We start from the raw sequence: 13,682 nt of genomic DNA on the forward strand, positions 1-13,682 counted from the left end.
GGCAACTTCCATTTCCTTTTCACTTGGCTACTGTCAATCAATCCCTCACTCTCACTCTATAATAGATGCATTTGATGTCTATAGGGTGGGGTGTTCAATTGACATGCACGGATGGCTTAACTGGTATGGATATTGTGTGGTGGAACACAGAATTTGAGTTAGCATGGGGAGCAGTCGGTGGAGGCCTCAATGGGCTGGTTGGTGAGGGTTTACACAATCCTGAAGCCAAATACTGCAAATCATAGACCGGCATAAACAAGGCAAAACAATGATCTCACAACAGACAGCACCTATATTTCCCCCTCCCTCCTATATTGCACAACTTGAGCAACAAGGATCTGCAAATTGGCCTAAATGGGTGGAGGGGTCGTCTGGGGAAGCTTGCCACATATTTGCAATGTCCATGTTTAACCCAATGCAAGTCGGAAGATATTGAAATTGTCTCATGGAGTCGCAATAGACCAACGTCCATACATCAGCATAGATGGAACGTTCAGACAACTGCATGCCTAGTTCCGCTCTGACCCAGTCTACTTACAACTGTGCCGTCCGACTACATTCTAACCCACCATCTGACTTTCTGAAAGTCATCCCCCTGATTTCTTATCCAAGTGCATCCTTTTCTCTGGTACCTCCTACTGTCCCTCTCATATCCTCCCCCTGGACCCCAGAAGTGCCTCAAGTTAATTTTAAGCAATATTCAACAGATGCATAGACATACATGTTTCTTTATTTTGGCATTTTATATAGTGCTAAAATGCTGCCTTAAGATGGTTTCCAAGCACTTTATTAAAAGTATATAGCGCGCAAACAGCACAAATGCATTCAGGCGCTGTCACTTGCAAGAGCTTAGTTACACGTTTACAGAAGTGGTAGCAGTAGTAGGGTGCATTACAAATCAGTACAAAAAGCAAAACAATACATCATTCCATCAGTACAGTTTATGCAGTGAGTCAGAGGTTAGTGTTCAAGTCTGATAGAAAGGGCCTTATGTGAAGAGGATGGTTTTCATAGCTTTACGGAAAGCGATGAAGGAAGCCTCACCTCGGAGCGTGGGATGGAGGGCATTCCAGTGTGTGGGTGAGAGGTACGGGAAGCTGGATCCGCCTGCTCTGGCTCTTTTTACTAGGGGAACAGAGAGCATGTTGGAATAGGGTGATCTGGTTGGTCTTGTGGAGGAGACGGGGTGGATCCTTTGTGAGGGGTAATCAGGAGCAGTGAGGCGAATGCACTTGTGGGTCAGTGTAAGGGCTTTGAAGATGATTCTTTCCTTTATTGGGAGCCAGTGAGCTAGTTTCCTGGCCTCAGAGATGTGTTCTCTCTTAGCAATGCCTTGAGCTGCACGGAGAGCACTATTCTGTATGACTTGGAGCCTCTCAAGGTTTTTAGTGGAAATATCTAGAAAGAGTATGTTGCAGTAGTCCAACTTAGAGCCAGTAATGGCTCTCGCTATGTTTGTGCAGTTCTTTTTGGAGAGAAAGGGCCCAACTGTGTTGATAAGTTTAACATGATATGCAGCGGAGGAGGCTATTGCATTGATTTGCCTGTCCATGGATAGGTTGGAATCCAAAGAGACTCCAAGAGTTTTGACTGAGTCTGAGACAGGTATTTTGATGGAGTCAATGGAGAAGTGACTGAATTGGGAGTGTAGATTTGTTAAGTGGAACCTACCAGGAGGAGTTTGGTCTTGTCCGAGTTGAGGCATAGTCCATTGTCTGCCATCCAAGCTTGGATGTGTTGTAGAGGTTATTGAGGGTCAAGGAATCTGTGTTATAGTTGTCGGTGAGGAGGATCTGGATATCATCCGCGTAGTTGGTGTAGGAGATACCCATAGCGTCAAGGATGAGGAAGAGGGGCCATGTAAAGATGTTGTAGAGGGAGGGGGAGAGGCATGAGCCTTGGGGCACACCACAAAGCATGATGGGGGCGGGGCAGAGGCCAAGTCAGAAAATACTTACATGGTTCCGTCTTGTAGGAAGGAGGTGATCCAGGCTGTGGCGTCAGGGGAGAACTTGGCAGTGGAGGAGAGGTGGTGGCAGAGAACATCATGATCTACGAGATCGAATGCCGCAGAGAGGTCAAGAAGAGAAGTGCTGGTTTGCCCATGTCTCTGGCATCGTCCATCTGGTTTTTCAGATCAAGTAGGGCGGTTTCAGTCCCGTGTCTGGGGCAGAAACCAGATTGGCGGAGTCCTAGGAGTTTATTCTTTTCAATGAAATGCTAAACCTGCAGGTAGGCTTTGTCCAGTATTTTGAGGAGGAATGGGACAGTTGTGATGGGCCTATAGTTGTTTGGGGAGGTAAGATCGAGAGTAGGTTTTTTTAAGAGGGCGGACCAGGCTTCCTTGAGGGAGGTAGGGACTTTCCCTGTGGCAAAGGAGGCATTAACAAAGGCAGTCAGAAATGGTGCTAGAGCTTCCGTACAGTCCTTGATGATAGAAGCTGGGCAGGCATCACCTTTACAGTTAGAGGGTTTGATGTCCCTCATTAAGTTGATGTCTTTGTTCCAGTATGGCTTTGAAGGAGAAGGGTTCGTGGGGGAGGGTGGGGGGGTCCGAGGCTGGTGGTGGGGTGGGGGTGCGAGTATTAGGCAGAGCTCGTTTAGCAGCTAGTATTTTATTTTGGAGAAGGCTGAGTTTGTTTCGCATGGCCATTTGTATTTCATCGCACCATGCCTTGTCTTTGGTGAAGTTCGGGGGGGCGGGAGTGGGAGTCTCTAGCGTCCTAAAATGGCGAAGATTTCTTTTGTGCTAGTTTGGGCTTCAGAGATTCTGGAATCAAAGTATTTGGCCTTTGCTTGGCTGATTGCCTTTTTGTATTTGTTGGAGACCGCTTTAAAGATAGTCTTGTCTTTGTCAGAGTGGGACATTCGCCACTGTGCAAGTGCAGCTTTTTTCTCAGTGCGAAGTAAGAGAAGGTCAGGGGTGAACCATGAGTTTGAATGGGTAGTGGGTATGGATTTATGGGGTTTGAGTGGGGCTATGGAATTGATGGCAACATTATAGGCTGATGCAAGGGTTTCTGGCTATGAGGAGAAAGGTGGTCTGAAGGTTGGGCTTTGGAGGAAGGGTAGTAGCCTTTGCTTGGTGAGCTGGCGGGAGCTTCTTGCGAGGCAGGGTGGCAGGGGTTGGGGAGATGGAATGGACGGGCTGGTGGTGGGAATACTAAATGTGATGATATGGTGGTCAGACCATGGGGTGGGAGTGTTTCCAGTGATGAGTGCGCAGTTGTGCTGTGCGATCCAGTCGAGTGTTCTGCCCAGGGTGTGGGTGGGGCCCGAGATGGTGTTCTTGTAGCCTAGTGCCTTGAGGGCTGAATCAAGGGATTTGGCTGCCGAGTCCTTGCTGTCAAGGAGGCTGTAGTAATTTAACGGAGGCAGGTAGCACATTTCATAAGAGCTTTAATGTAAGAGCCCCTGGAGCATAACAACGCCGGGAGAATCTCAAGCAAACATCATTCCACAATACATTCTAGAATCCCTCTTACGTGCATGAGTTCTATGGACATACATTCTACAAACCTTACCAATTAAGTACTATAACATCTCCCTCCCTTAAATAAAGAAAAAAACAAACAATTAAAGGATGGATAAGGTATAGAAGGTTGTAGGAAAGGGAGAGGGGAGGAAAGTGGAATTGAATGAAGTAAAATTTACATTTCTTTTAAGATTATGCAAAAGGATACATGAGACCACTATGAATGATCAATATTAGTAGTAGAGGTAGTCCTTGTTAAAGTTTCGAATCATTTTCCATCATCAAGAACTTCACTTCTTCCGTCATGGTGATTGTTTACGGATTCCTCGTTTATGTGGTCAGACATTCCATGGTCGTTGCCTTTACTAGCACTTGGTCTCTTGAAAGTGCCTTTGTTCAGGTGGCCTAATGTCCTTAGGTCAATGTCTTTACTTGTGCTTGGTCTGTTGAAATCCTTCTCTATTCTCACAACATCATCGCAAGACCATCTTTTCCCATCCTCCAACACCACTGATTTGCCATGACAACTCTCTACTCTCTGTGGTGATCTAAATCTGGATTCACCTTTCAATATTTTCCTGGGTTCTCTAATGCAAACCCACTCTCCCTCTTTGATAATCTTTTCATTCACTCCATTCCTGTGGTCATAATAGTTTTTGTATTTCTCTTGTTTCTCTTTTACATTTCTTAGTATTTGATCAACATCCAACCTTGCCTCACCCGTGTCCATGAACATCCAGGCAGGTCTCAGTCGATTAGATGCTACCCTGCCACGCATCATGGTGAATGCGTCAACATTCGTGGTGGAATGTGGAGTTGACCTATAAGCACATAGGGCTTCCTTGAGTGTTTCTCTCCATGGAATGGAGTTAGCTATGGCCAACTGAATCACACTCTTTACAAATGTATTCATTCTCTCTACGACTCTGTTGGCAATAGGATGGTACAGCGATGTTACATGTTCAATTGCTCTATCCCTCAAGAATCCTTGGAATTCTAATGATGTGAACTGACACCCATTATCAGACACTAACTCCTTAGGGTCCCCTTCGCTGTTGAAAACGTCAATCAAGAAATTTAGAATTTTTTCAGTGGTAATGCTCCCTTCCGATACTCCCCACTCTACCCACTTAGAGGTGTAGTCTACAAGGACTATAATGTATATCTTAACTGTATCAAAATTTTCATATGGCCCCATGACATCGATTGCCAACTTGGACCATACACTGTTGGGAGGCTCTACTGGAAGCAGTGGTGTTTTCCTCAGGTCTTTGATTTATTACTTGCAGCACAATTCTTAACAATCTCTTCCGCCTCTCTCCACATACTCGGCCACCAATAGTTACTTCTTACTGTCTTTTTTGTTAAACTCCTTCCTAGGTGTCCTTCATGGGCCAGGGCAAGTAATCTGCTTCTAACTTGCGCAGGTGGAATTAAACGATCACCTCTATAGATGTGTTCTGGGTCCATTGATAGCTCCTCCTTGATTTGCACAAAATCTCCCAGACTTTGTTCATACTCTTTCCAATCATTGGCTATGGCTTTTCTAAGCTCTACTTGTTCTGGAGCTGCATCAGCCATATTTTTCCACTTTTCGTTAGCAATGCCCGGGTTTATGGTGGCAATGATAGCTTCATCTATGGGCTCGATCTCAGTTACATGGTTGGTTGACAATCTGGAAAAACAATCAGCTACCTGGTTTTGTGCACATGCGTATAACATATATGAAAATTATACTGCCTTATATCCAGAATCCACCGCCTAATCCTCGGTGATATCAAGTGGGGTGCCTTCGATTGAATAACATGCACCAGTGATTTGTGGTCAGTCTTGAGAAGAACGGGTAAACCCCAAATTATGTTTCTAAAATGTTCTAGAATCCACTTCACTCCTACGGCTTCCCTTTCTATAGTGGAGTAGTTCAATTCAGCCCCTCTCAACACTCTTGATGCAAATGCAATGGTCACCATACCTTTGTCTACAAGCTGTTCCAGCACCCATCCCAAGCCAACTTTACTGGCGTCTACTGAAATAATTGTTTTTGCTTTGCAGTCAAACATTCCCACTGCTGGCGCTTGGTTGATAGCAGCCTTTATTCGTTCAAATTCATCCGACCATATGTATTTTGCTGATTTTTTCATTAGATCCCTCATGCTCTTTGTTTTATTTGTGTAGTCATCCATAAATTTAGAATAATAGTCCATCATACCCAACTTCTTAGCTGATCTGTTTTCTGGTTCGGCAATACCCAATATGGTGTTCATTAATTGTAATTTAGGGCTGATGCCATTGGCATCAATTGAGTGTCCAAGATACGACACGTTGTCGCATTTGATTTTGCATTTTTCCAGTTTTAAAGTCAGACCACTTTTCTGAATCTCTTGTAAAACCCCCATTAGTTTCACATCATGCTCCTCTTCAGTGCTAGCAGAAATCAGAATGTCATCTGGGAGCAGTGTACGCCTTGAAGGCCTCCAAATAGATGTGACATCAGTCGTTGAAACACTGCAGCAGCTGAAGCAAGGCCAAAAGGCATTCTTTTAAACATGAATGCACCTAAAGGAATGACAAATGAGGTGAGACTATTTGACCTTTCTTCTAAGGCAATCTGATGGTAAACCGAGGGCAGGTCCCGGGTACTAAAAAACGTGTCTGGCTTCATTGTCGTCAATAATTCACTTATATTCGGGAGAGGATGCCTGTCTATCCAAATACTTTTATTAAGGTCTCTCAAGTCCGCGCACATCCTTATTGTTCCATCAGGTTTTTTCACCAACACTCTTGGGGCGAGCCATTCTGAGCTTTCTATGGGCTCCATTATGTTCTGTTCACAAAGACGTGTCAGTTAATTTCTCAATGCTTCCTTTGTGCCAATCGGAACGCCTCAAACCCTGTGCGCTATGGGTACAGCTCCTTTCTTGAGAACTATCCTATGCTGAAAACCCCCTAAAAGTCCAATCTTTTCACTAAATACTCTGGGGAAATTGCTTTGCTAGTGCAGCTTTAATGTCACTGTTGTCCTTTAGTACTCTCAGTATAGAAACTTCTTATCCTGGGTAGATTCTGACTCGCAGAACAGCTTGTTCCTCCCAACCCACTACAGATGAGCCATTTTTTGCTATGTACAGTATGCAATATGTTTCTCTATCCTGGAACTTCAACTTGACCCATGTGCATCCGATAATGTCTATGGGGGTTTTTCCATACCCCATTGCTCTCGCCCCAGTACATTGTATCTCCTGCATTTTGCCAGACAATACTTCAACAAATGTTTTGATATCCACCATGGTATATGGGGATCCAGTGTCTACCATGATGGGCAAAGATACACCATTTATTTGCATGTTTACCCATGGTCCCCTAGTCTGTTGTATCAATGAGACAGTGAGTATTTGTACCTGTGCATTTCCTTGGACGGTCAACATGCCGTCCTGTCCTGGATTCTCAATAGCTCTTACAGTGCCTCTCAGCATTCTGTTGGAGTGGTATCTGCGGATTCTGCCACATACATTTTTGTAGACCTCAGCAAAGAGTCCTACGTGACTACATTTGTAGCACTCAACAGCCGCTGCAGGGCATTCCTGACCACTGTCGTTATGTCTGTACCAGCCGCATTTCTGTCAACGGCCTTGATATTAGTTTCCATATCCTGTATCTCTGCCTCTCCTAGAGCTGGCTCTTGAGTTGTTAGTGGTCATCTTCCTCACCACTGCCACCAAGGACTCCTCTAATTCTTCTTTAGGCTTATCTTCAATCATTTTGATCTCTCCATCTTCGGCCATGTCAAACCTTTCTCTCATGCAGCGATCACCTAGTTCCATACTTCTCGCTATCTCCACTGCTTGCTCCAATGACGGGTTTTTGGTTTGCCACAATCACTGTTGTATGCACGAGTCAGCTACATTGAAAACAAGATGATCTCTTAAATATTCTTCGCCAACACCGGTAAAATTGCATGTGGACAGAGGTCCCTTGTGAGACGCCATAAAGGTATCAATCGACTCACCTTTTAGTTGCCATCTAGAGAAAAATGTGTATCTTTCCGATACACCGTTAGTCTTGTTGCCAAAGTGTTTGGCATGTTTCCCTAGTGCACTTTCAAACTTGCGGTTATTGTCACCGGAACCACCCTCTGCATCATCAGAATAAGGGAGTGGCATGAAAATTCTTAAAGCCTCTGCCCCAACACAGTTCAGTAAACGTGGCCTCCTTGAGATCATCATTGTACTTATTGCCACCAATAGCCCTCAGGTATACCTGGAAACCATCGATCCATTGTTCCCAGGGACACATAGGATTTCCAGGAATTGAAGAAACTGCACTGTGACATGCTGTATGTTAACAGGATACTACTTTAATAACACTGTTTTGTTTGCTGACTTTTAAAGTGTGGCTGTAGCTTCACAGATCAATCCTAACAAGAAGAGCGAGACCATAGGTGTCTTTTTTGGGGTGCAGCCCTAATGTGGACTGCACCCCGTCAACTTTGAGTATGCTTCTATTGTACTGGTTGCATGGTATGGTGTTGTTCCACTATCTTGCTTTATCTGGCATCAATTTATGGCATCAAGATGAATGCAGGGCCAAAATCACATATACTGTGCTCTGTATGCATGCAGCCCTCTCCTGGCATTTATCAGCAGCCTTGTGACACTAGCAATTATCTGTGCAGCTCAGGCAAGACACAGTGCTTTCTCATACAGTAAACTTATTTCTTGTGTCAGTTACGTTCTTATCCTTGGCGTGTCATTGCAAACGTGGCGCACGTTTCATGGATTGGCTTTACATTCTGAAACTCCTGTCGTGCGGACAGCTTAAAGTCCTTCAGTCCGTCAGCCGATGCGCGTATTGATACGCTATGTAAACCAGTTGCGATGGTTACTTGTCAACTTGTGCTTCAGTCCCAAAGATGGCCACCACGCATCAGCACGCTGCAGGGTTCTTTACTCTAATAAATGAGGCCGTTGGGGATTCAGAAGACGCTGTGCTCGCGCATCTCGCCGCGGGTCAGTAATTCACTTAAAATTGCCTTTCTCTTCACGTTTAATTCGCCGGCTCGTTGCGCTCACCTCGCTTACTCTCCGTAGACATATTTAAGGCAGGAAATGCCTTTGTTCGTTCCCGTGGCGGTTACAGTACTTCGGTAACTGTTTATGCTGTCAGTGCAGGCGCGCAGCTTTCGGGTCAAACTCGTGGCACTGGACAAACTCTTAAGGCTCAATATGCTAAGCTCCTCATCGCCAATTGTAGTAATTTAACGGAGGCAGGTAGTACGTTTTTCATAAGAGCTTTAATGTAAGAGCCCCCGGAGCATAACACCGCCGGGAGAATCTCAAGTAAACATCATTCCACAATACATTTTAGAATCCCTCTTACGTGTATCAGTTCTATGGACATACATTCTATAAACCTTACCAATTAACTACTATAACAGAGGCCTAGGTTGACGTCCCCAAGGAGAATGGCTTCCGAGTGTTTAAGGTTGTCAGAGAGGAGGCGGGTGAGGGAGGCTTGAAAATCTCCTGTGGGACCTGGGGGGCGATAGACAATGTGAATAGCAATATTGCAGTGAGGAGAGAGGTTGATTTTGACTTGGAGGTAGTCACTGTTGTTGTGCATGGATTTCTCTACCCTTCAAGTGGAGAGGCAGTCTTTGGCAATGATTGCTACACCTCCACCTTTAGAGGGGCAATCTTGTCTGGTGATGGAGTAGCCAGCGGGCAGTGCAAGGGAAAGTGCAGGGCCGGAAGCCTCAAATAACCAGGTCTCCGTGATCATGAGCAGATCGAGGTCATGGGTGGTTATGAGGTTGTGGATGTCCAGAGCCTGGGCGTTGATGGACATAGCGTTGACCATGGCGCATTTAAGGTGGGATTCCGAGGAGGCTGGAGAGGGGTCTATGGGAGGAGTGGGTGAGGTAGTGGGCGTGGTCATGCTTACAGCATAAGTAGTCCAATTAGTGGTGGCAGGTTGTATAGAAGGTTCTGCGATGGGGGCTCATTTTCAGTGGTGGTAGACACATGTAGTCCCATTTGGCACAATAACATTTGAAATGGTGGTAGAAAATTTGCACATCACAGGTTTTGGGGGGGCTCATTTTCACTTTGGCACACTGAAGCCAAAAAACTAATCAGCTCGGTGGTACGCAGCGGATTATCTCCCACTCTTAAAGACTATTAAAAAGGACTTTCACAAGTGGCGAAATCTTCGCATTTCCTGGCTCAGGAGGCTGGCAGCAGTGAAAATGGTGGTGCTGCCGCGTCTCCTCTACCTATTCCAGGCTATCCCCCCAAGCAGTCCCAGCAATTTTTTTCAGGGAGCTCCAGTCTCTAATAAATTACTTCATCTGGGAAGGGAAAAGAGCGAGGGTGAGCACGCTCCAACTCTCAGCCCCAAGGTCTAAGAGGGGGTCTAGCCTTACCTAACTTTAAACAATACTACGAGGCAACCCAGCTCAGGGTAATAAGGGAATGGCTCCATGAGGGGGAAGGGAAGCATTGCGTTAAGATGGACAGGGCAGTAGCCAAACACAATTTAAAGGAGGTTTTGTGCTTCCCGAAGCAACACTGGCCGGCTCATATGTACGCCAGCACTATCACTAAATTAGTAGCAGATAACAGGGACCGGTTGGTGAAACATAAGGGGATCACAACATTCCCATCCCCATTCACACCCCGATGCAACAATAGAGATTTTACACCGGGTCATGAGAGGGGAGCGTTCAGGCGGTGTAATGATTGGGGCTGCCACAGGATGAGAGATGTTCCTGGGAGGAGAGATTTGTTCCTTTGTCGATTGCACAAGGGACTTCGAGCTGGGGGAGAGGATGCAGGATTCTCAACTGCGACACTGGCTGCTACACCCAAAGAATAAAGAGGCAGCCACCAGGTCACTAACCGCCTTCGAGAAATTCCTGGTGTCAAATGACAGTTCTAGAGGTTTCATCTCAAACCTATATATGATATTAGACGGCGCCACCCTGAGGCAAAACTGGGCGTACATGGGGAGATGGGACCAAATACTGGGTAGAGGCATAGAAAACAGGGAATGGGAAAGACTGTGGAACAGGATTCCCAGAATAGCACGAGCCTCCCAAATCCAGGAGGACTGGTATAAAGTTCATTTCGGGTGGCATTATACACCAGCTCGCTTGCATAGGATGTACCCTGGAGCATCGGGGGCATGTTGGAGGGGTTGTGGGAAGGAGGGCACGGCGGAGCACATTTGGTGGAGATGTCCAAATGTAGAGCCCTTCTGGAAGGAAATCTGCCTGGCACAGGAACAAGCATTTGGGAAGGGGGCGGCAGGGTGCCGGAACTTATACTCTTGGGCATCAGGAGCAGAGATGAGCGAGGGAACTTGCGAGCCAGAGAAAGAGCTCAGGTACTGTTAACCTTAGCAGGTATGTTACTCATTGCCCAACGATGGAAAAGCTCGATTATTCCAACTTTTCAGGACTGGCTACGCAAAGTCTGGCAGTTAGTTGCGTTGGAATGGGCCTCGTATGCTATGAACAATGCCCTGCAGAACTTTGCGAGGGATTGTGGGGAGGTTTTGACTTTTCTTAGGGATGATTTCAGGATTGGCTGGCGACCGCTGCGCCTTAAACTCTTGGACCCGTGCTGAATCCCTGCAGGCAAGATGAACCGAGAATGAACAAGGCATTACCCAAGGGAGCACCGTGGGGGGAGGGGGAGGGTGTTTAGGGAGGTTGGGATTGTTTTGTTTGTTGTTAAAATTAAATAAAAAGAAATTAACATAAAAAAAACTAATCAGCTCATACAACCACCACAAAGAGAAAGTTTCATGAAACAACAAGAAGTTTGCTGAGGGAATTTCAGGCCCTGCACGCTTGGACGCATTTCACCGCATTCGGTGAAACTGCAGTTTTGCAGCATTTTTTATGCCTTTTTTTTTTTTAGCGGTGGGGTTAGGGTACTTCTTTTATTTTTAGGCTGGTGGGCAAGGAGTGGCCCGAACCCCTATACAAAAAAAATGTTTAAAACACCACGCAAGATGCAGAAAAACTGTCCCAGCCATCAAGTCCCTGGCCCAAAATGTCCACAAAAGCGTCATCACCTCTAGGCTCCCATGACAACTCCATTGTCATGGAGAAACTCCATTCATGACAACATGACAATGAGGCAGATAATTTGCTTATGAAGAAAGGAGAACTGTGAGTGAAAAAGCAGGCAACGGGCAGAAGAAATGTCCCATGAAATTCCAATGTATAGTTCATGTTTATATTGACATTTTTCCAAGGCGTCTTTCACAATTAATTACTCACAGCATCCTTCCGCTGCCTCCGGAGCTGGCTTGCCTTGTGTCTTCTGTCCAGCTTCTTCAGATCTCTTTTCAGTTTCTTGCTTAGGAGCTTTGCTTCGACTCTCCCTGTAATAGAGATGAAATGGTACCAATGAGAAAAAGGAATTAATGAGAAGTAGGCACCAATGAGAAAAGTGCAAAAGGGGAAAGGAGAAACAAAGTGAAGGTGAAGAATGCATCAGTGAAACTGGGTGCAGCACCTATTTGTTTCTTCAAAATAACATTTGGATTCTGATCCGCAGCAGCAGGTGGTGTTACAGGTAACATTGAGGTTGCATTTCGGACAGGAGTGGAATATGCAACTGAGGCAGTATTTGAGCACAGTGCGCATCTGATATTCTACATTTCATACATGTACACACAGGAAGGTATAGAGGTAAACAGTTATTCATCCAGAATCTCCTCATATTTTGGTCAAGTCGAAAAGCCTTCATTATAATTCCACCTGTCACAGATTCAAGAATGCATCAGAATGAATTTCCCCCACTTATTAAAGATGCTACTATTACCCACCTCAAAGGGTACTCAATGTATCATTGCATAGATTCGAACAGGTGGCCACACACCACACCCAGATTTCTGAAGACTGCTCAACCCACGAGCCCATACTAGCTTGGAGAGAATAGGCTTCAACTAAAAGAGCCACAGTATGGAAAGGTGGGGGCATGACACAGGTTGGGGGTATAATCTCTAGTAAAGAATGGAAGCAGGCAGCACTTATACTAATAACAGGCAAATATATGACCATGTTGGGATGTGCAAGTGAGTGGGGACAAAGACAAAGTCTGGGTGATGGGTTGCAGCTAGGCCAGTTGTGAAGACTGGTGAAGTATTGGATAAACAAAGGACTATTTTTTAAGAAACAGAAAACAAACACTCCACAAATATTTTACGAGCTATCAAAACTAGCAACACACAGAACATGTAGCCAGTATTTCCATCACAAATATGAATTTGGTGGGTAAGGGGGAGTGGCTTGGGGGTTGAACGAATGAACATTCAGGTATTCAGAGGCCTCCCCCTTAATATCGATGCCCAAGTGCACTACCTCCGCCGTAATTGTAATTATTATCTGAGGCTTCACCGGAGTATCATCTAAGTGAAAAGAACTCAGTGACCATAGCTCGAGCCACAATTTTAACCAGATTGGATTACTGTAATGCCCCGTTATGTGGAGCTTCTCAGTCCAACATCTAGGCCTGCCAAACTATCCAGAATGACGCAGTCGGCATTGGCCCTGAATATTTCCAGAAGATCGCGTATCGCACATTTCAGGAGAGATCTGCATTGGCTCCGTGTTCAGGAGCGAATCCATTTTGAGATGGGTATCTTGGTGCACCGTTGTCTTTATGGCAACGCCCCAGTTTACCTTTAAGCATCGGTACCTTTGTACCACCCTACTAGAAATCTGTGCTCGCCATCTCTGTTGCAGCTGGAGGGACAAAGATACTCCCAATCCAGGGGTCTTTGAAGATCATTTTCGGTCACTGCGTCTTCCCTTTCGAATGCCCTTCCACCAACTATTAGATCCATGCCCAATCTGATACTTTTTTGGTAATTTTCAACGAAAATGAATAATATGCCTTTCAGTGATTCCCGACTTGTCCGATAATCACTGTCCCGTCCTTTCTGTTGTCCATTTGTGTTTTTGTTTGCGCCCTGATACCTGCGGGCTGTCGGCGCAGTACAAGCATATACAAAAAACAAAACATATGGCCAAGACAGAAACGCATTTAACAAAGAACTGCTTTTTACTTTTTAAGAAGTGGCAATCATAATAGGGTAGTGTTGGGTGAGCAGTGGTGAAGTAGATATTGCACAGACTTTATGAAAGCCTAAAACCATACCCGAAACCTCTTTTGGGGCCAGATACCTAGACTAT

General features: G+C 45.4%; 1 protein-coding gene across 1 annotated transcript in view; it reads right to left on the bottom strand.

Annotated features, from left to right (window-relative positions):
- TSR1 (TSR1 ribosome maturation factor) overlaps positions 1-13,682 on the bottom strand; it is a 325,627-nt gene that overhangs the window by 295,558 nt on the left and 16,387 nt on the right. Inside the window, exon 2 of the mRNA XM_069615351.1 lies at positions 11,763-11,866. Within this exon, the coding sequence (XP_069471452.1) occupies positions 11,763-11,866 (104 nt within the window). The remainder of the gene's footprint in view (positions 1-11,762; positions 11,867-13,682) is intronic.

Source organism: Ambystoma mexicanum, chromosome 9, assembly GCF_040938575.1.
Source record: "Ambystoma mexicanum isolate Mex_15411 chromosome 9, UKY_AmexF1_1, whole genome shotgun sequence".
NCBI classification, from domain to species: Eukaryota; Metazoa; Chordata; class Amphibia; order Caudata; family Ambystomatidae; genus Ambystoma; species Ambystoma mexicanum.